This window comes from Amblyomma americanum, unplaced genomic scaffold (genome assembly GCF_052857255.1).
Source record: "Amblyomma americanum isolate KBUSLIRL-KWMA unplaced genomic scaffold, ASM5285725v1 scaffold_19, whole genome shotgun sequence".
Lineage (NCBI taxonomy): Eukaryota > Metazoa > Arthropoda > Arachnida > Ixodida > Ixodidae > Amblyomma > Amblyomma americanum.
Window position 1 is genome coordinate 1,362,884 of NW_027526491.1, and position 22,097 is coordinate 1,384,980.

A 22,097-nucleotide genomic window follows, 5' to 3' on the forward strand; every position below is an offset into this window, starting at 1 on the left:
ATTAGATAAGTTGTTTTTTTTATTTTATTTTCTTTTTTAAGAACGCCTCCAGCCTTACATATACTATGATGTCATAAGAGCTGCCTATTTTTTGCAGCCGAAAATTAACTGCCAAGGACTGTGTGTCAGATATCACTGCCTCTGAAACGCTACCTAGTAGTTCTAACGTGTGGAATTGGTTAAATTTGGTTTAGGGGCAGAAGAGAAATCGCAGCGACTGAATGAAGCTAAATGTGCGTCTTATTTCGTGTTTTGTGCAGGTTTCGTTTTTCTTCAGCATGCTTGTGTGGAGCTACCTACTGAGTTACCTTCTGTTCATCTTTTGTGAGGCGCCGACAGGACGCCTGGACAAGCTGATTTTCGACCCTCAACGCCGCAAGACTGAGGGGAGAGAGAAAGACGAAGCGCCGAATGACAACTCTGTGCAAGACAAACTTCCGGACGCCGTTGTGACGTTCAGAGATAGAAAATTGGACATTTGGCAAACCAGCTCCGAGAAGAACACGTCGAATGGGATTCTTCCTGGGAATTGCAGCCGAACAAGCTGCCACCTTTGACTTTACTGGTGATGCCATAATTCATGCAAGCGGTGGAGAAGCGCTCAGAAAAGAGTCTTCACCGGGGATGAACGCGATGGGTGATAACGCTCTAGTTGCGCTTTCAGCGCATTTGCAGAGCACAGGAAAAGTAGAGCAAACTGGAATGACGTTTCAAGAAGTGTTTCTTGCTTCAGCGTCCACATCTAACGAAAAATCTGACGTCGGTGGTGACAGAACATTTCATCCCTTCTCTGGAGGTGCCAAAAATAAATGACATGTGTAAAACAGCGGAGCTCTATATCATTCGGCTGTTCCGCTACCCAGTCATTTTGCTTATAGCCACATCGAGCAAAAAATGCACTTCTGCAACAAACGCTTTTATCCTCATGCTGCCTGCTTGTATGGCGAAACAGCGTTTAAATATGCTCCCGATTTTACTTCTTCTATGTATATATTACCCCCGAGAAAAGGGGTCCTTTAAGGTAATAAATTGAACTAAGCTGAACTGCTGTAACCACCTTCAAAGATGAGTCGTGTACGAAACGACGTTTCATGCATATATCCTCTCGTCTTTACGCGGATATAAACCTCGTCATTCACTGTAAAATTTTCGTTAATAGCGTTATAAGCTCCTCAGGTTAACCGAGCGAAAGTTTTGTGAAAGCTTTTGCATCGAAAGCTGTATAGTTTGAGTTTGGCCATACAGCCCTGCATTTTGCCTTGGACTCTAGAAGAGTCAGCCGCAAGACCTTAATTACTTAGTGATTTGATTTAAAATATCTTCCTTATTTTCATTTGATTGAATCAAGTTATGTTCCGTCCAATGCCACCACCTACCATGATTGGCAGGTGGATAAGTAGAGAGAGGGAAATGCCCTCTCCACGTTTAGGGGAGGCGACAGGTGGCCAGATCAAATTTCCTAGCTTCGCATGCGCACGGCTAGGCCTTCTCGTACGCTTGACAGTGTAGATTCGATGGCGAAATTCAGCGCTAAGTGGCTTAACCAAAAAAAAAAAAACTATTACAACTTTAGCTGATTCATGGGCTAAGCAAGTAAGCTTTGCTCTACAAATTCCATCTGCCCCCTCCCCCCCCCCCCCAAAAAAAAAATTCGATGCGAACAGGTAGGAGCAAAATAACAAAAAGGCGTCAGGTTCTCCATCTGCCACCTATGTAGTATGTAGAGAGATATAAATCACGCACCCTTTGTAATGTTCATGGTCCTCGCATAACAGCGACTTTCCGATTAACTCCCTGAATTGTTGCTTCTTATTAGTATCTCATCCTCGCCCTTCCGCTGCCCTTGTGTCGGAAGACGGCGCGTAGCCATGACGGCAGCGTTGCAACATGATGCTGCATCTCGTAGGCCGCAGTTCTTAGGCGAGTCTTCTGTTTCCGTATCGCGATGAAACAACATTTACCAGAAATAAAATGAGAACGACCGGAACGCATCGCAGGTTTAGCTTTTCTTGGCACCTTCACTTCCCCTTATTCCTGTCGTAGGTAGCTGATGTAGCCGCTCGGCATCCTTACATGGACCCAGTGACGCGGTGTGAGCGTTTCGTGATATGACAGTAGAGGGTTACAAATTCTCACATCCCCCCGGAAGATTCCTGGAGAAAAAATAACCTACTTGAACGAAGTCCTCTTACGCTTTATTAGATGACAACAAGGTCAATCTTTTTCCATACACCGTTATATCCACCGTAACTCTGCTGAATTTACAAAACAGGGAACAGGCAAGAAAACTTAGACTAAACATCAGTTGCAAATGTCATCATCAGCAGCAGCACCACAAGCTCCTTCCTATCAGTGCATAACGAAGGCCGGCAATGACCTCCAGTTAACCCTGCCCTGCGTCATCCCGGGTCCGAACCATCCCCGAGCACTTCCTTACGTCATCTGCCATCCCGACTTTATCGCACCCTGCTGCATTGGACTTTCCCTGGAATACACTCTGTTACCCTAAGCGGCGATCGAGAGTACATTTTCCTCCTTACTTTAATTGACCATGCCCATTTCATCATTTTGATCATAACTGGGGTATAAATAACCCGTGTTTCGTCCGGTAATAAACTCTGCTCTCTTCCTGTCTCTTAACTTTACCCTTATCACTGTCCTTTCCATAGCTCGCTGCACTGTCCTTAATTTATATTCAAATCTTTTCGTCAGCCTCCAAGGTTCTCTCCAATAGGTGAGTACTGGCAATATACAACTATTTTATGCTTCCCTTTTGAGAGATACTGATGAGCAACTATTCATGAACTCACAGTACCAGTGAAATGCACTCCGCCCTTCTATTATTCCCCTAGATCTTTTCCTCTCATGATCAAGATCTGCTGTCACTACTTGCCCTGGATAAATGCATTCCCTTGCGTCTACAAATACCTCGCTGCCAATCGCAAACTGTTGGTCTCTTCCTAGATTGCTCAAAACTTTATTTCATTCACTATAATTCCTATCCCCACCATTCTGATTTCAATATTAGTAATCAGTCATGCACTGAAGTTCTGCTCCTGTAATTACATTAGCAGTTTTTAAAAAATACAGCACAGAAAAGAGCACCATTTGTTGCCTTACACCACTACACAGCTACATATGACAGTTCACGTCCCCTTCCATGATACATGGGACAATTTCGTTCCCCCTCAGTGCTTTGTTCGCATTCCACCCATTGCCACGCATCGGAACTGCAGTCTCCGTTGACAGCAAAGGGATGTCTTCCGCGGGACAAGGATAACTGGGCGCCGGAACAGAAAGGATTAGTGCCGCTGCTCACCCTAAGCGCGGGCGTCACGCCTCGACGTACATTCCTCGATTCCCCCCCCCCCCCCTGGCATGACCGCTCCTGGTAACAGGTGCGCGGGGGGGGGGGGGGGTCCCATCGGCCCTGTGGCCTTCCACTTAACAGTCTGTTTAATAATATTTCATAAATGTCTGAGCTCCGATTACCGTGCCCGATAACCAACCAGAGTGCAGCCCTTTACATTATATTAATGATGTCGTTAATGACAGTGTATTTCTTGCTCCTTCATCTGAAGATGAAGTTGTTTCTCTGTTGAGTTCCCTTGACAACAAATCTGCAGCTGGCGAAAATGATATTAAACCTTACCAATTAAAGTAGTTGCCAGTGTTATTTCAAAGCCCCTAACCCATATTTACAATCATAAGCTATCCCTTGGTGTTTTTCCACAAAGATTAAAAATTGCTCGTGTTACATTAATACACAAAGGTGTTAAATACTGTGAGTTAAACAATTACAGACCAATCTCAGTCTTATCACTGTTCTCCAAAGTTTCATAGCGTATCCTATATAAACGATTTAGTACTTTTTTATTGTCAAAGAAAGTTATCGTCGAACAGCAGTACGGATTTCAAAAAGGAAAGTCAACTGAAACGGCCCTACTGCGCATTAAAGACAAAATCATTTGTGATATGGAAGGTAAGTTTTTTACATTTGGAATTTACTCAGATTTTCGGAAGGCATTCGATTCTATACAGCACCATATTTGTGTTCAACACGATCGAAACATATGGCTTTAGAGGCATCACACTAAGTCTTATACGAAGTTATCTACATGCGAGGTCCGAGTTCACGTCCATACACGGCGATGCATCGGGGAAAGGTAACATTAAATACGGCGTTCCTCAGGGCTCTATACTCGGCCCGTTGTTATTCGCTCCGTATATAAATGACATCGTTAACATTTCGTCAGCGGGAGAAGTGTTGCTCAATGCTGATTATACAAGTGTACTTTTTTTCCGGAGGGAGCCTTGAGGAACTTGAGGCCACGTCAAACACATGGCTGCATGAGCTCAGTTTATGGGTATCAACAAACAAGCTTCAAATAAATACAAAGAAAACAAAATAAATGATATTTTCCTTAAAAAATAAGCCCAATGTCTTTAATATAAACCTGAACTTTAATGATGCATTGCTTGAGCGCGTAGATCGTCATTCATTTTTAGGTGTTACTTTTCAGTCTAACCTAACGTGGTCCTATCATGCAGAAAATATAAGAATGAAAGTAGCGAGATGTATTGGAATGTTATGCCGCCTTCGTAATCTTGTCCCTCCCAGGCTCAAAAAGCAGCTTTATTTTTCACTTTTACACTCACACTTTAATTACTGTGCCTTAGTATGGGGAACCGGAATTAAGACTGATAATGATAGACTATCTGCACTGCAGCTAAGGGAAATTCGAGCACTATATAAATATAATGTACACCGTGTAACCTTAATGAGAACCCAAAATATCCGACCTTTTCACGAAATATACATAGAGAAATTATCTGCGTACATATTTTCTGAAGTATCAAGCAATTACAGTCGATTTGTTAGTCATTATCTAAATAGAGATACTGGTCACAATTTGCGTAGGACTTTCATTGTTATAGAAAAGCCAACGACAAATTATGCTAAACAGACAATTGATCAACAAATTATAAAATTATGTAATAATTATCCAGACATTCTCGAGATCGCAAAAACATGTAGAAGTCTCAGAACTTTCAAACGCAGAATGCGACTTCTGTTCACTTCAAATAGAAGGCCAAATGCTTACGAATAATGATTTCAGATTGCATAGTTATTGTGTTCTGATTTCTATATGTGCGTACAAAGTGTTAACAATAACATGTGTTTCTCTTTTTTTTTAACTTGCCACATGCTTCATGTGCATTTTTGTACGGTGATGATTGTTATGTCCAATTGTATATGCACTGTCTACATATATTTTGGAACCGCTGCTGTTGCACCCAGTGGGGCCAGGGCCTCGTTAGGAGACTAATTACCTCCTTTTGTCCTCCCCAGGGGCAGTACCATGTATTGCCCATGCAATAAGCAAATGAATAAATAAAAGTCAGCTGGCAGTGGATATCAGTGGCCGAGTATGTTCTCATGACTTTATTGCAGATCAATGTGACCAACATGTGCGGCGGTCCCATGAAGCGATTCGCTGTCGTTGATTAGTGACGGATAGGTTTGCAACATTGCCAGCTGTTCTCCCTCGTCATCTCCGTTTTTCCTTTTTGTTTTAGTCCTCGATAGGCATTTAGCCCTGGCCGGAGTTTCCTGCTCTTCAGCGTCCATATCTGCTGCATTGTCATTGTAAGGGATCTGTGGATGACCGCGGCTTTGTTGGAACCATCCGTCGGTTTGTCGACGGCTCGGCGCCGAGAAGAGGTGACTTCCCTGTTAATCCCCGTCGGTGGGTGGGCAATAAGCGTCCAGGGCGAGGCAGGCGGGCGTTGACCGGCCAAGGCAAAGACCGAGCCAGCGGGAAGGAGGGGGAACGTTTTTCCCGGAACTCCCAGAGGGCCCCGTTTTGCGGCGACAATGCGGCTGCGTGCGGAGACACGAGCAGTGACTCTGTCGAATCCGTCACCCCCCCTCGTCCGTCTAGGTCCGAGGGGTCATCACCGGCGGGCGAGACAGGTCTGGAGGCTAGCGCTTGACTGAGAACGATTGAGCTTAATAGGAGGTGGTGGCTTAGCGCGCAGACAGCGCGGACGCGAACGGCGACGAAGCCGGAGGACGGGGCATACCAACGGGTCCCGAGAAGCGGGCCGCCTTAATGAACTTAATGAAGCGTAGATGTACAGAGGGGATGCTGAAGCGCGTTCAGAGGCAGCGACGACGGGCTTTCCATATTTTGTGGGGACGCCTGTCAACAGTCGTCACGAAGACGAGTAGTTTGCTACTCGCGGCGGTAGCGGCTTGGTTGAGGTCGATAATTGGCGTAAAGCTGGGAGCCGCCAGGGTCACGGGTTCCCAGGCAGCCGGCGAACCTTGAGAATGTTTTGGTGTATTTTCATGTTTCTCTTTTCACTTTGTAAGGGAGAGAGTTTGAGCAACACAGTGGAAGTATGGGGCAGGGCAGGTAAACCTAGTGGACCAATCATTTCGAGGGTCCATTCCCGGAATTACATTTTCTTATAGCAATTTTGATGTGCTGTGTATATTATTAGGGAGAGTGTTTGAACCTTGCCGAAACTGGAAGGTGTGCCATGCAGTTTGTAAACCAATCATGAGTCAGTTTGTTGTGATTGGGTGATGAAAGGGGTTGGTCTTTAAAACCGGACCCCGGAGCCTGGGAAATTGTTCTAGATTTAGATCCCTTGCATCTTCGGCGATGCCAAGGAGAGAAGATTTTTCCTTAGCCAGTTCCATGTAATCATGCTTGCCGTTTATTCTGTTGCAAATATCTGAATTCCTGTATAAAGCCTTCAGTTTACCTTCCTCAAGTCAATTGTTGCCGAATCTCGTCTTTTCACGGGCTCATAGCCGCCAGGGGGAGCCACAGCGCCGCAAACCGGATGGACACCCAGGAAACTTCCGGTCTCCCCGCGAAGCGAGCGAGCGAGCCGCAGGGTCGAGGCGAGTTTTTCTTTTGTGTTTGTAGCACGGCCAAAGTACGGCGCGGTCGCCCTGTTGCATTATGTTTTCGGGTGGAAAAACATCTTCCGTGACCCCATCACGACGTGGACCGTGCTGTTGTGTGCCAGGTTGCAGCTTGCGACCTGGAACCAACCTCCTGTCGCAGGTGCGCACTTTCAGGTTTCCGGCAGACGCCGAGCGTAGAAACGCTTGGATAGCAGCAGTTCGGCGGGACCGATGGATGCCTACGAAAAGCTCCCATGTTTGTTCTGCTCATTTCGTTCAAGGTGAGAACAGATTTATGATGTCTGCTTGTGCCGCAGCTAATTCCTGCACGTCTTATGTGCGCTTTGAGATTGAACGTTGACTGGATTGAACGTTGCGGGTTGGCAATCGTCGCGACCGCATTCGCCTAATCAGCGGCTGCATCTCTAGCAGTAAAAATTGCACCGTGAAGTAAGGAAACACTGTTTTGCGGTTAGTTGTGCGTGCAAGGCGTCGCTTAGCCATTTCCAGGGCAATTAGCCAGCTTGTGACGCTTGCAGTGCAGTTTCGATCATGCAGCAATGCGAGTGTGTGTGATTTACGGGCATTTAAAGTCCCGAAGTAACTCAGCCTATGATAAACGGCGTAGTTGAGTGCTCCAGAATAATTTAGACCACCTGAGGGTTTTGAATGTGTACTGAATTTGCACAGCACACGGTCGCTTTCTAGACGCGTGTCGCGTCAATCAAAACTCTGCCGCTATGGCCGGGATCGAACCTAGGTATCCCGGCTTAGTAATCGAGCGCTTAGTTGATGCTTAGTTTATGAGCGGCAGTTCTTGCTGCGATGCGGGCCCAAGCATCTTATTGTTGTAATGCCTAACTCGGTTGGTGTTCTTTTATGCGCATATCTGGCGCGATTGCTCAGGCGTCTGTTGCTAACCTTCTGGTCGTGTGTTCGATCCCGTTCGCTGCATCAACTTTTCTACAGGGACGAAATCCAAAAACGCTGGAGTATCATTCGATGCACTTTTTGTTCTACTATTCTCAGCGGCTGGAGAAATTAATTCGATCGCCTGCAAGTGCTGGTAAAAAGAGTGAAATGCTTCCAACTTGCTTGATTCAATATTTTTGTGCAGTTTCTTACTTACAAATGCAGAACGTAAAGTATGTAATCATACCAAGGAACCCTTAGTGTTTCTTCCTTTTCCTAGAGAAGTCCTGGGCAATATTGCTTTGGTGCATTTCAGCCAGTTTTTTTTTGTTTTTTTTTTGCATTTGGGAGTGCACATGTGGCTACTAATTTTCAAACATTCTTTTCTTTCTTTAGGTAAACCATCATCTGACCCCACACATCCCGACTATGTCCCCTCCATATTTCCTTATCGTGCCTCGGGAAATGTGGCCCAGAAAATTTCTAGGTTCCAACGCGCTGCTCGAAAGGATGGATTGAAGGAAGCATCCAGACCTGCTGCATGTAATCCTGGGCCAAGTGTGCTTGACTGTGGGCTCAACACGACTGGCGCAGGACAAGACGCGGATGATACTGCACTATCTGCGACTGCAACTGTTTCCGTGGTAGAGAATTGCCACATGGAAACAGAAACTGATCTCAGCATGCAGAGTATATCCCATCTTATTGAAGAGAATGGCAGGCTTAAGCAGCGTTTGGCCTCTCTGGAGGAAGAGTGTTCAGCAGCTAAGCAAAAGGCTGGTGAACTTGAAAACAAGCATACAAACCATGCTATTATAACCAAAGAAGTGGTAATGCAGTCAGCCAAAACAGTAAAGTTTTACACAGGGTTTGTATCTACAGCCATGTTCACTGCTTTCCGCAGTTTGTGCTGTCAGCATGGAAGCCGTCATGTGCCACATGGCTTGATGCAGAAACACAACTCATCATGGTACTCATGAGACTTCGTTTGGGTCTCCTTACCCAAGATTTGTCATGCAGATTTGGCATCTCAAATGCCACTGTCAGTTCAATTTTTCATGCATGGCTTGATGTTCTTGCTGCAAACATGACAAAGTTGATAATCTGGCCTTCCCGACAGACACTTCAAGCTAATCGGCCAGCGGCGTTTCAGGACCCTTTTTTTGATGGTGTAACTGGCATCATTGATTGTACTGAAGTATTCATACAAAGGCCGATATTAATGACAGCAAGGAGCCAGACATATTCTCATTACAAACACCATAATACAGTAAAAATACTAGTTGTAATATCACCTTCAGGAGCAATAACTTTCGTATCAAAAGCATGGGGAGGCAGGACGCCTGACAAGGAGATTACTCTACGCAGTGGTCTCCTAGACAAGGTCAAGGAAGGGGATGTTTTTCTTGTTGACCGAGGATTTAGATGCGGTGAGATGTTTGCTGCACGAGGTGCAACACTCCTCATGCCATCACTGACTAAGAATCGTGCCCAGCTACCTGGTGCTGAGGTCACAACGTCTAGGAAAGTCTCTAGCGTGCGCATCCATGTTGAAAGGGCCATACAAAGATTGAAAGTTTTCAGAATTTTCCAGACTGTGCTGCCTTTGAATTTCGTGAAGAGGACTGGCGACAAGAACCTCGCAACCATAGATAAAGTGGTGGTGGTGTGCTCTGCTTTAGTTAATCTGCAAACCCCTATCATTAAGAATTCTCAGCGCAGAAGTGCTTCATAACTCTCTTCCACGAAAGTGCGGTGCTGTGAGGAAACATGAATACAGACATGCTGTGATGGAACAGCAAATGCTCATGTGTGTGTGACCATACTGACAATCATTGCATATAGTTTCATAGTGTGTACTTATGTTTTCGACTACTTCCAGTGTGTCTGCACTACGTGTACACACACTGTGACAGAACAGCAAGTGCTCATGTGTGTGTGACCATGCTTTTCATTGCATGTATTTATCTTTTCTACTACATCCAATGTGTCTGCACTGTGTGTACACAATAATTCATGTTGTTGATGTTGCCCACATTGATCTTTTCACATTTGTTTATTCTATTTTCTTGCACTCTCTGCAGTCAATTACTGCATATTGTTTGACTCAGTTTTTAAGTATTTCCTGTTGCTTGTTCTCACATGTTGAGAATTGGGCTTTTTGTTTTCTGCTTGTATAGTTATTCTGTCCTCAGAGCAGGTGTTCAAATTTTTACTTGCTGTTTGCTTCTGTATCAGTTTTTTTTTATATGTTCCCTGCTTGGGACGTGAAGGCGTACTGTATTTAAAATCTATTATATTTGAGTTTGCACATCCGACAAATGCATCCGACATTAGTCCTTGAAGTGAACATATTTTGTCAAACAAGCAGTGTTTATCTGCCTTTCGAATGTGATAAAATATAACACTTGGAGTGTTCAGCAAAAAAAAAAAAGCTTGTGCTTAAGTTGAGATGCTGTAAGCTACAGGGTTAGCCTTGAGGTTTCTGCCTACAATTGCTCCACCGTAGCGGCACCTACAGTAACTAAATTACATAATCTAGCGCGAGCGCGACCTGTATGCGAGGCCACCCATTGAACATTGGAAGCGTATAGAGAAGCCTCTGCTGCTCAGATTATGCAACAAACTTAGACCGCTAAGACACAAAGCATCAGTAGGGAACCCACACTCTAACCTTTGAAGGGCAGGTTTTTATTCATCCGACAGGATAACAACAGGTTGAGCCGTACAAGACCCTAGCTTCTTGAGAGCTGCCTGAATGGCAACGCTTTCAGCTGTTGTGGAGGACGCGACTTCAGTAAAGCGAACAGACCCTGTACACTTCAAAGAGGGAATGTGAAAAGCAGCAGCACTAGCTCCTCTGGCCTTGTCCTTACTCATCAGCAGTCTGCCCATTATGTTGACATGCAGTGCAAATCCATTGTCGAGGTGTGCGTCTAAGTTTTACACACTTGAGGTGAAACGTTGCCTCACAGAGTGAGCATTCCACAATGTGGCCCAACTTGGTGCCTCGGCAGTGACATGTCTTCTTTGCACGTTCGATTTGACTGAAGATGTGCATTGACTGTAGTTCCGGGAATATGTAGGTGAAAAAAAAGTTTGCTGCCTTGAGTTTAGTAGCTGCCCAAAATGTCTCGTCAAAGCTTATGATTTCTTTTGTTAGAGAGGAACCTGTAAATACCACAAAATATGCCTGACACAGCCCAGTTAGAGCCATTTGAGCCTGAATTTGTGTGTAATAGGCATGGTTATGCTTGAGCTGCAAGTCTTCATTCAGATATGCCAGTTTAGTTAAGCCCTTCGTCAGTGAAGCATCTTTCATAGTTGCAGGGCATTTCACTTCTATAGTACTGATTTTGGACAGCATGAACAAGACACTAGTGCATCTGGAGATGCTCCAATAAAAGGCATGCTCCTTGCAATAAAAAGACCACAGTCTCGAAGACTGAAGTCCACATGTTTTTGAGACTCCGTTTCTATAAATGCCTGCACAGCTTTCTTCTCTGTTTCGGAGCCCCACCGCAGGTTGGAAACTTGAGGCGTCTTCACGTATCCCATAATCTCCGCAACAAGGCCTGCTGCACCTGTGCTGCATGCTGCGACACGGTGCATTACAGAGGCAGTGATCCTCCCTCGACGTTCTTGTAACCATCTTGGTGACCTTGCTTGGCCTCGAGTAGCTTCCTCAATTTCACTACAGCATGCAGCTGTCAGTTCCACTTTTTTTCCCTCGTCTATGTCGAGGTCTTGGTATATTTCAGCAAGGGGCGGTTTCGCAGAGAGTTGCTTGCATCTGCCCACTCGTACAGGTTCCAGGGCAGCTGTCTCAGGGGCAGAATCTGTGTCCTCGCTGTCAGAGATTGAAGTCAGGATCAAAGTGTTTGGTGCAATTTCCTGAAAAAACAGTATTGGAATTAGTGCCCTATTTGCAATGTCAGTGGATCTGGTTCTTTACAGTTGCACAAACAGTGAGCATTTTTTGTGTGTGTCCTTTCTCTACGTATGTATCAAAATTTATTTAATGAGAAGTCCTTACCTTCACTTGATGAAGAAACCTTGACACTTGCTCATCCGTGAGCACTGGTACTGAGTAGTCTGGTGCCTCGCTGACTTGGGGTGGTGCACGGCCTATTTTGGGCTTAAAAAATTCAATCTCCGAGACTGGTGCTGCCTGTGGAAAGTTCAGTGTCAATTACAATTTTGCTCACAACTCTGTTCATGGCAGAATGAAAACAAAGACTTACTGTGCTTCCCTTTGATGCCTCAATCCATTTACATACAACATCAGTTGGGGACGGGTCATTCAGGCCATACTGCGCAGTTGCCTCAACTCTAAACAAGAGTGCAGCCACGTGTGTGTGCAGCATTACCCAAGGCTGAAAAATAAGTAGGAAACATGAGAAATAAAAAGTTCACAAACAACTGTAATTATTGGTGAGAACTGTGGCCCTTGAAAAAGTTTAAATGCCTTGTACAAAAGAATGCTGGAGGGTGAGATTTGACGACTTTTGTCATCCACAAGGCAACTCGATTAGGATGAATGCAACATCATGCAGTCAAGCATCGACAAATGATCTGGCTAACTATGACATGAATATTGTCGCAAAGTAGTGGCTTTAATAAAGCAGACTTGCATGGAGACCAATAACAGCTGCCTGAACAAACGGATTATTGGGCTGAGTTGCGCCCCACGAATGAATAATATGCGTCGGTGATCACAAGCGCTCTCGGCGATCCTCGAAATAGACAGTATGGAAAGTTACAGATAACATGTTACAAATGACAAGTACAATCTAGAACAGCCCAGATGCGGCAGCGTGTCACAAACAAAACGAGATAATTCTGGACAAATCTGCATGCGGCGAGCAAAGCGATAAAGCCGCGCTCGGGCGGCTGTTAGCACAGGAAACAAAGTTTACAATGACGAATTACGGCAGTATGGCAAACATTTCATTACACGCGCATAGTTAGGCGAACAGTAGCGCTTTTCTGCGCTGTAACGCAACTAGTACAGAATTTTCGAAAACGGGAAAGTCTCCATTCTTTGTGGTTTGATTCATAAAAATGAAAAATAAGGCAAGGTAAAGGCTCATGGCATTGTAGCTCTTATTATGATTCGCCTACTTACCCGGCCATGCAAGTGCAATGCGCACTTTCGATGGTTCCATCCTCCTTCACGATGCACCACGCCTTGTAAGACTTCGAAAGCGTTTGGCTGGCTTCCACAGTCGCCGCAATAACAACAACGCCGTCTCCGTGCGCTCCCGCCTTGAAAGATTTCACTTGCTTCACCTTCCCGCATATGAATGCGTTGTACGCATCTTCAAGTTTGTAAGACTTAAACTGTTCGTTCGTGTAAAAACACACGCCTTCCACAAGATACAAATAAATATCTGCTACTGTCACAGGCGGCAGATTTCGTGGGCCCGATGTAAAGGCGAACCGGACAACGTCGTCGTCGAGAGCGTCAGGCAGCTCCTCACCTCTGAACGAAAGTTTCGCGCGGTACCGCACTTGCGCCTCGGTGTCCAGCTTCTTAAAATAATCACTTGACATTATTTTTGTACAAGCGACGCACAATGAACGTAAGCACAGCCTCAAAACACGCACGGATAGTCGGGGTCTCCGTATCGCGCCGCCTGAAAAACACTGCCGGAAGTTCTTCGCCGGAAGTTTAGTGGGAGCAGCCAATGAGCGCCAGAGGCGCGTGTTTGTAAACAGTGAAAAGGCGTTATTATTAGTGCCTGCACACAGGCGCTCGCGCGCGCATCGGAAGCGGGGTCCGGTTTGCAACAATCGAAGGACAGGGGCTTCTCGGTGACTCTTTTTTTCATGGCCTGAAGCTCTTTTAGGTTCCCGGAATTTTTCTTCACGGTTTGAGTTGCCCTTTCAGCGCTCCCCCTCCCCCCAACCAACACCCTCTATACTAGTCTAGAGGGTGTTCCCCAACCCGTACCTCTGTACTTTCTTAGCCCTCTCCCTGTCCTTATATTCCCGCTAATCGCAGCTGAGGTGCTTCAGGTTTCGATGGCAGATGCCGCGGCTGTTTTCCTTTTTCCCTTTCTTTTCCTTGCGCTGTTTTTTTTTTTCTTCAATAAATAGCCACTAACATGACAACTCGAGAGGGGGAGCGAGCCAGCACCAGAAGCATGGAGATGCATGCCTGTTTTCGACGCCCGTTCCGCCGCGGCGCGCAGGTTGGTGCTTGTGCGCATGTGTTGCAAGCGGCCGCCACAAGGATCGCTAGCGACCACCTCAATAGAAAGGAGGAAAAAGAAAAAGGTAAGGGCAGCAGGCTTCTGGCGCACACGCAGGCAGCTTTCTAAGGAGGCGATGGTTTAGCGTACGCACGCAATTTTCTGGAAATAGCGTATCGTCTTTGCAGGGCTTACGGAGGCAACATGGCGGCACCCTGCTTGCCCACTTCGGTTCTAAAATACCTCTTCATTGCGTTATTCGGCGCTCAACTGGCTTTAAATGGTTGCATTGGCTTCCGATTCTTGTTTTCTCACTCGGACACAATGCTATATGTGATAAGTTGTCGGTAATTTTGAGATAGCAGTCTATTTTCAAGCCTGTAAGCCTAACAACAGACTGTTTATGCTGTCGTCATGGCAACGGTCGTTTGTGCCATGTTTGTATGGCTATTTATTCAGAAGTTTCGGTTTCGCACATGTGTGAGAACTGAAACTGAAGAGCAGTACAGCGAGAGGGAAGTTCTAAAGCCCCTAGATACGCTTTGCTTTTTTTAGAAAAGCTCATGAAGGGACTTTAGGAAGTTCTTTTCTGACGTGCGGTGGCACTAGGTGCTTACTCAAACGTGGCTGAACTTGGGTTTTGTTTGGCCACTGAGTGCCTGTTGCGGAACGGTCCGCAAACGCTCATCTAAAAGCGTCGTTCACGGCTTGGATTTAGCGTGTGCAACCGTCTTGCGTGTTGCGTACGCAAATGTTATACTAAAACTGTCTATTGCTTCCAAAATTACGGTCGTGATCGCTTCTGTATCGAGTTTCAAATGTAGTACTTGCCCAGAAGATGGCACGGTCTAAAAAAGGGATATGGCAAATGGAGCATAAAGAGAACATTAAATAATCGCTTCACTAGCAAGATGGGCAGTGATAAACCGGCACGATGAAGCGCAAGCTTCACGAAACCTGGTGAGAGGATCAGTGGTGAATCCTTTGATGTAGACGGCTCAAGTACGACTGGCTACAGTCTGATCAACTTCGCCATTCTCCGCAGCTTGTTGCAAGACGTCGCTTGAATAAATAGCGCAAGGGAGGAATAACTTTGGAAGAAGCTATTGACAGGTGAGGCAGTTTGGCATCCTCTATAATTGTCACCTACAGCGAAAGCGATGCTCTAAATGCGCTCCAGACATCCAGGCGTACTGCTGGACGTCTTTGAGGTAAATTAAAAGCTAGTTTATGCACTTCGTATTTGGGGAAAAAGGGTGACATCTGGCCGCACCATATGTGTTTTGTAATATTGCCCTCGACAGAATGGATGGAAAAAGAGCGTGTTGACTGGACAGAATTCTCTCTGCTGACAGCAAGGAAGACTGAATAAAAAGAAACACTAAGAAGGGTTTGACACCTGCAAAAAAGTCAGTAGTATACAAACATAAAGCTTCATTTATCTCAAATTGCGTTTTTTATGAATTGCTCAGATTCAAGGTACCTTTTCTCATGAAGCATTCATCCGATTCTAGTGAAACTTTGCCCATCTGTACCACATCCAATCCTATATATTCTGAACTAAAAAATATCACCGATGATATGCGTAACACTGGCAAAAAGTTACACTGGAAGACACCCTGCTGTGGCTCTCTGCATGCAGAGATATTTTTGCAGCACGAACTTCAAACAGAATACGATATGTGTTTAGTTAAGATTTAGCGTATGGGTATTTATAATAACTTTACCACATATCATCTCATTCCTCATTGTGGCTGCAAAGAAAAGGTACACTGAATAATTAAACACCTGAAATCTTGGGAGTGAGACTCAGGAAAGGTAAACCATCTAGACATAAACAAAGTGTTTCATTTCATTCTATACCCAAGGGCATCTTTTGTGAGCACATGCAATTTAATGCAAATATCTGCACTCATTTCTAAAATATTACGTTCAAACTAATATGTGCCATTTACCCTACCATACCTCCTTAAAGTGTGACCATCGGTCAGTAAACGTACTTCAACAAAAATTCTTTTCTATTAGCAGTAGGCATTTACTTCTGGGAAATTGCATAGTTCTACTCTTAATGGTCACGTTTTCTGGGCTACATTGTACAGGTGCTAACTTGGAGCGTGAAGGAGGAAGAATCTGCCACATTTATTGTGAACAACTACACAATGGTGTTTGGGCAAAAACCAGTGGCCCTACTAGCTCGCAGAAATGCTCAGCACTATGTGCTAGAAACAGCAAAAAAAGGGCCCTGGACTGAAAAACTAAATGGTGGTGCCAGCACTGACACAACAAATTCATCAAACGTCTCAAGCAGGTATCAATACAGATGTTTCAAAGAATCTCAGGCCAAGAATTTGAAGAGGCAGCCCGAGATGGAAAGCAGCCAGCCTAATATGAAACCAGAACTTGCATGAAACCACTGAAATTAAGGAATTCTATGAGACTTTCAAAGGTTCTCTGTTGGTGTCAAAACACCATGCACAAAACATTTATAAAATTTCCCTGCTAAATTTGTCTGACAGGGAAAGGCAACCAAGAATAACATTTGTTTCCAGAACGTATACATACTCTAGCGTTTCTAGCATGCCATCCCCTCTAGTCATGAGAGACAGGCTAGATGCGATGTTTTAGATGCCATGATGGGGCACAAAAGAACCTTTAAAATCAGACGGGTTGGAGGAAATGCAGGAAAACGCAGAGCTAGGTACTTCAGGACCACCTAGGGTGCCGCTGAGAAGCAATCACCGTGGGCCCGAGGTTCGGAAGAGGAGGAGCCTTTAGGATGTGGTGGTAAAATCTTTATTGGATGCACTGGGGTGGTTTTTAGGGGAGAGTGGAGGGTTTCACTGCTACATTGCCTAGGTGGTAGTCCTTATTCCGGGACACCATTGACGGTAGCTGCTGACCGTGCTCTTTGAAGCAGAGCCCTCTGGGACTCCAGGTCCAAGCAGAGGACAGCGTCACCTCCCAGCCCTCTCTCATTGGCTCATTTATTCTCTTAATCAGATTTTTCTGGCAAAGTCCATACCATATGATATGTATCTGTCCACTTCACAAAGCTTGCAGTACCCAGAAAAAGTCTGGTCAATGTGTTTTAAAATTGCGGGGCTTAGAAATGACAAAGTTCACAGCTTTCTACAGTGCCGTTTTTCAGTTCTGTCCTTTATATAATGTACAGCATCAAGTATTTTCTCTGCAATGGTCTGTAAAACAATAGTAAACATGCATCACATTGTAGAATTTTCCCATACATGCCAATAATTTACAACTGCATGTCTCCTCCAACTCTGTTTGCATTTTGGGTTCAGCAGCTGAACCGCAACTACATGTCACAAGTAGGAATGCGGTCATGTGAAGCACAAGAAAACTGCAATGCAGTAACTGTCAGCCAACTTGCCATCTTCCAGTCTCCTACAGTAAGTTGATACAAGAGGAGAGAAATTTAAAACTTCGAAGCAGTAGTTCTTGTATGCCCCAGTGATGACATCGCTGTTCTAAATAAAGCGAGCATTAAAATTTCATACCCACTGTGATGGTCTAGTGGCCCAAGGGCAGGGGACCGAATACTGGCGGCCGCATTTTGATGAAGGCAAAATGCAAAATGTGCTAATGGGTTGTGCGATTTCTAAGCACATTAATGAAGCCTAGGCGTTCGAAATTAATCTGGATCCCTCCACTATGGCTGTCATAGCTACATTTTGCAGCTTTACCATACAACACCACACAATACCATACCATATCATACCAAGATTTGGTGTCCTTGCCCTTAATACCAATTTGACTATTTAGAAGATAAAATTAAGTGTAAGGCCATAGAATATGTTGACAGTTGTCTAGACGATCTAAAAACAATGGCCAGAAAGAATAACTACACCTGAAGGCCCTTGTTGCCGAAAATTCTGCCCAGCCGCCTAAAAACGCTAAGGCACTAAAACACAGCCAATACTAGTAGCCACCCGTGCTGCAAAGAACAACAAGTACTCAATTGTTGCCAACAGCTGTACTTTTATTTCAATAATTAATTTCGAATTCCGTCATGGTCAGCCTTTCATGCTCCATAAACATGGAGCACGGGATCAGCAAACAGCTCCTCCCTCTGCAAAGAGAGGAAAAGGAAAAGAGGTCAAAACAACACCATGAAGGCGATATTATAGTATGCGTTTGCAATACAATCCTGGATGCATTGCAATGGACGATTTCTCTTTCCCTGCTGATTTCAGAGCACACGCCACTTTTGCAGCCAAAGCGCCACTCGAAATCGCAAAGCACTAGACCTAGAGCCATCTGCATAATTTTTCAAAACAACCAAAAGAGGGGCATGACCCTCTGTACGGTCTTTGAATATGGCTACTTGGGCACCTGACATTTCACTCAGCAGCTAAGCAGCGCCAAGTCTGATGCACTTTACAAATAAATTGTTTTGCAGTAAGGAAGTAATTACTCATTGGCATCCACCCAAGCACAGCCAAATTGCAAAGGGAGTAATTACTCCCTTATTACAAATTTAACCACCTTGGGGGATTCCCCTAAACATTTGACCAAGAATTGTTTGGCAGTTTTCATCTAATGTATATTACCACCCACAAGTTGACTGAATATCAGTCGGCCTCTACCTACTACATAGTTCACGCCAGCAGAAAAAGTTTACAAAAAGAACAGTGTATACAACTTTTGTCAAAAATGCACAGCGCACACTACTAGCTTCTTAGCCTTGCTCTGTGGCTAATGGTGCAACCCCAAAGCACCAGACCTCTTGAAAATGGGAGGAATTCTCGTCCTCACCCCTGCAAAACTTGGCCCTTTCATGGATGCTTGCACTACGGCAAAGACCTCTGGTTGTACATTTTTGACAAAGCCTGCGATACTGTTCACAATACACCATGTATAATTCATTGTCACACGACTATGCAATGGTTCGTCTCGATTTCTTATGTCAGGGCCTCAGTAACATGTCACAACCTGAAGGTTTGCACCAAGAAATGGTGCAGTGTTGTGATAAAACCCATGTTTGTTTGTTTTTTCTCTAAATTAGCAAAGCCAAATATACGAAGTGTTCAAAGCTCGGCATTCTTACACCTGACTACCTCTCGATCTCTGCCAAAATGAAATGAGCAGCTTTTTGAGCCAAACCCTGCTTAATACCAGGGCATCAATAAGTTAAATATGTCAACCAAACGACTGACAAAATTTGGCCCGAGAAGGCAGAAGGAATGCAGATCCTTGCATGCAATTAAAACCTAAACCAATAGGTACAGCAAGGCAGTGCATTTCATCATCCCAATTTAATTTCAACAGTGCAGCACTTGCATTACAAAGAAGACAAAGAAGTCCACATGCGACTTGCCAGAGCAGTGGTGCCGTGGATGGTCGAGCAGGTGGTCTCTTCCGAGCAAACCGTCACCGTACGCAAGCAATGCCTCGGAGCCAAGCGCACTACTGGACTAACCCGGGCCCGGGTCAGCAGATGGGGAGGAGATGGAAATAGCGGAGATGTGGTGGCACTGTCCCACACCTCCGCTGGAGCTGGAAACACCAACAGCACCAGCAGTAGGTGAGGTGAGACCCATTATGTTCTGAAGGAGAATATCAGCGATAAGAATTTTCTCACTAAACTGCACTCTACAGCACAAAATTTATTGTGTTCCAAACACTTAATACTCCTTCATACACTTCACACCCCTTCACTATGCTGCGCAAACTACATTCTTCTTATTCACTTGTGGCCCTTCCAGCAGGTGCTATGCCCAATAACAATCTTCTCACAGCCGCACCAAGCTGAAGCTTCCCAAGCATCGAGAATGTTCATATGAGGTGGATCAGCCCAGCTTTACAGCGTCCCGAATTCCCTCCCAGTTGGCCATGGGAAAAACTCAGCAAAATATGTGCACATAAATAATCTTCAGCCGCAAATACAGAAATGCATTTCTCATGCTTGAACTTATGGATTTTGTTAATTTCTGATGCTAGGAATTTCATTTCAAAAGAAGATTTTTGCAGCCTGGTGGGTTGTGTCAATACAGTACACTCCCTTTAATACCACCATTAAAATTTTTTCGCGTTCTAAAAAGTGCCCCAAACAAAATAAGAGAATGGCAATTGTGTCCAAATAAATAATTGCCTTGCAGTGAGAATATATTTGAAAATAGAACATTTATTGCCTCATGCATCAAGTGAGCTAGAGAGTGAGGGCAGAAGAAAATCTCATGCCATCCTACTTACAGTAGAATCTCGGTGATATGAACACAGTTGATAACAATTTCGAGATGATATGAATTCGCAAAATTTCCCGACCAGAGTGCATTGTGTTTGATGTGCGGATTTTGCGAACTCTCTCCCAATTGCCTCTACGGATGATACGAACCCGCGAGCCGTGATCACACCCTCAAGCATTAAGCGCTGCCCGCACATTGCCGACTTCGCGATCGCGAATCCCGCGGTATGCACAGAGCACAGTGAGCGGCGGTGCATGGTCCACACACATCGCTGAAGTCGCGATCGTTAATCTCGTGGTACGCGCCGCGTGCATACAGTGAGTGGCGGTGCGCGGCCCGCAAAAATTGCGAAAGTAGCAATCGCTAATCGTGCGGTATGCACCGCGAGTAGTGAGCTGTGGCTGCAGAGCAGCGAATAAATGCCGTCGGCCATAAACAGACCGGTGTGAATGCATTTTTTGTGCTTCTGCATACGAATTTTGTTAGTTTGGATACAAAATTTTGGATGATATGAATTTTTTTGCGACACCGTGAGATTCGTATCACCGAGATTCTACTGTATAAACAGCACTGGTCATTTTTTTTACTTTCTCTCATCTTTTTTAGCCTCTTCCGCCACAAGCGATGGTATTTGTGTTCAGAGCACTCTGAAGGTTCCCAGCTCACCAGCTGGGCGCATACCTTCTGCAGCATGGCTGTAACCAACATTACGACCAGGTGCACCACGCGTATTTCTCAATGCCACAGGCAATGCATGTACAGTGCCCGGGCGCACAAAGGGGTCGGAGGCAGGTTATCTCGCATCGCGCCGCTGGGTTTACGCCGTCCATTCACTGTAATCGATCAGCAGGGCTTAATGGCGTTCGTTATACGTGATTTTGTGCCATTGAAACAATGTGCAGTTTGATGGTCGCGCAGGTCTCGTTCGTTATAAGCGAAAGCTCAAGTGGGGCCATTATATGTGGGCTCGACTGTAGTGTGTGCGTGTGTTGGGTTTTATGGCGCTAAGCAGCTGAGGTTTTCATGCGCTAAACTAAGGGTAGTCAGATCTCCCTGTTGTGCTGGCAGAATAGTTCTTAAAAAATCCACAATTTTCTGATGACATTTCTTTTTTTTGGGAATGAACCACTCGTTAAAAGTCTACTATTGCATTCTCTCCTAAGAGCAAGCTAGGGTGGAAAGGGACATGTTTGTGGTAAAATATTGTAAAGCACTTTTTTCTTCAGTTTTCTATTTTTCTACATGAAAATCAAACATGGTTTACTGTGACCACTTTGACTATGAAGTTGTGCAACGCGCATATGTCCAATGCGAGGATGGCATCACATTACTTCAATAAAGCATTCTTGGTATTGACACGACTTCCATACGCCAAAGATGTGCTTCACCACTCATCATCCCAAGTGAACTGCCATTTCTTATTAGTTTACTCTTTACTAGTTTTAACCAACCATTGTGCGGATTGTTTACATTGTCTAGTTTGCTTTGGTGAGCGCGTGCCGCACAACTGCCAGCTCTTTCATTATCGGCTTTGCTGACATGGCTCGGGACCTAGCATAATTTTACTGTTAGTCTATTTTTGGCTGCTGCTATACTGTGGATTATATCTTCTATTAATGGTTGTACTGCGTTACTGCAGTGTAGCCCTTTTAGAATGCTTACAGAGTGTGTGTTAGACCTCTTGTAATATTTTCCCCGTTGCAACACAGACAACGTAGCATTCGGCTTTGAAGAATGATGAGCTCTGCAATAATCTTATCGTCTACCAGTTGTCTTGTACAACTGCGCTTCCAACATAAACTGCTGTTTTTAACCCGTCTATGTCGAATTCAACGCAGTTCTCATACAAGTGTAAGG

General features: G+C 44.9%; 3 protein-coding genes and 1 pseudogene across 10 annotated transcripts in view; 2 read left to right on the forward strand and 2 right to left on the reverse strand.

Moving 5' to 3' along the window:
- Positions 1–826, forward strand: part of LOC144111932 (ankyrin repeat and BTB/POZ domain-containing protein 1-like) — a 34,645-nt gene extending 33,819 nt beyond the window's left edge. For all 3 annotated transcript variants that reach the window (XM_077645020.1, XM_077645021.1, XM_077645022.1), the window contains one exon: positions 261–826. In XM_077645020.1, coding sequence (XP_077501146.1) covers positions 261–557 — 297 coding nt within the window. In that variant the 3' untranslated portion in view covers positions 558–826. The remainder of the gene's footprint in view (positions 1–260) is intronic.
- Positions 827–8,670: 7,844 nt separating this feature from the next.
- On the forward strand, positions 8,671–9,756 carry LOC144111960 (uncharacterized; annotated as a pseudogene).
- A 6-nt stretch (positions 9,757–9,762) lies between these two features.
- Positions 9,763–13,540, reverse strand: LOC144111942 (uncharacterized). The gene is made up of 4 exons (XM_077645039.1): positions 12,966–13,540; positions 12,082–12,213; positions 11,874–12,008; positions 9,763–11,731 (listed from the first exon to the last, which is right to left on the reverse strand). Exons 1-4 carry the CDS (start codon positions 13,137–13,139, stop codon positions 11,180–11,182), a joined length of 993 nt encoding a protein of 330 aa, XP_077501165.1. The 5' UTR covers positions 13,140–13,540; the 3' UTR covers positions 9,763–11,179.
- Positions 13,541–18,016: 4,476 nt separating this feature from the next.
- Positions 18,017–22,097, reverse strand: part of LOC144111940 (uncharacterized) — a 32,389-nt gene continuing 28,308 nt past the window's right edge. For 4 of the 6 annotated variants that reach the window (XM_077645032.1, XM_077645031.1, XM_077645036.1 and 1 more), the window contains exons 9-10: positions 19,373–19,601; positions 18,017–18,124 (exon numbers count right to left, since the gene is read on the reverse strand). In XM_077645032.1, the coding sequence (XP_077501158.1) occupies positions 19,470–19,601 (132 nt within the window). In that variant the 3' untranslated portion in view covers positions 18,017–18,124; positions 19,373–19,469. The remainder of the gene's footprint in view (positions 18,125–19,372; positions 19,602–22,097) is intronic. The other 2 variants (XM_077645033.1, XM_077645034.1) reach the window with 2 other exon arrangements.

Coding starts and splice junctions, on each gene's coding strand:
- LOC144111942 (XM_077645039.1), bottom strand. CDS start 13,139: ATGCGGGAAGGTGAAGCAAGTGAAATCTTTCAAGGCGGGAGCGCACGG. Junction 12,214..12,965: donor CATTGCACTTGCATGGCCGG/GTAAGTAGGCGA, acceptor CTTATTTTTCAG/CCTTGGGTAATGCTGCACAC. Junction 12,009..12,081: donor AGGCATCAAAGGGAAGCACA/GTAAGTCTTTGT, acceptor AACTTTCCACAG/GCAGCACCAGTCTCGGAGAT.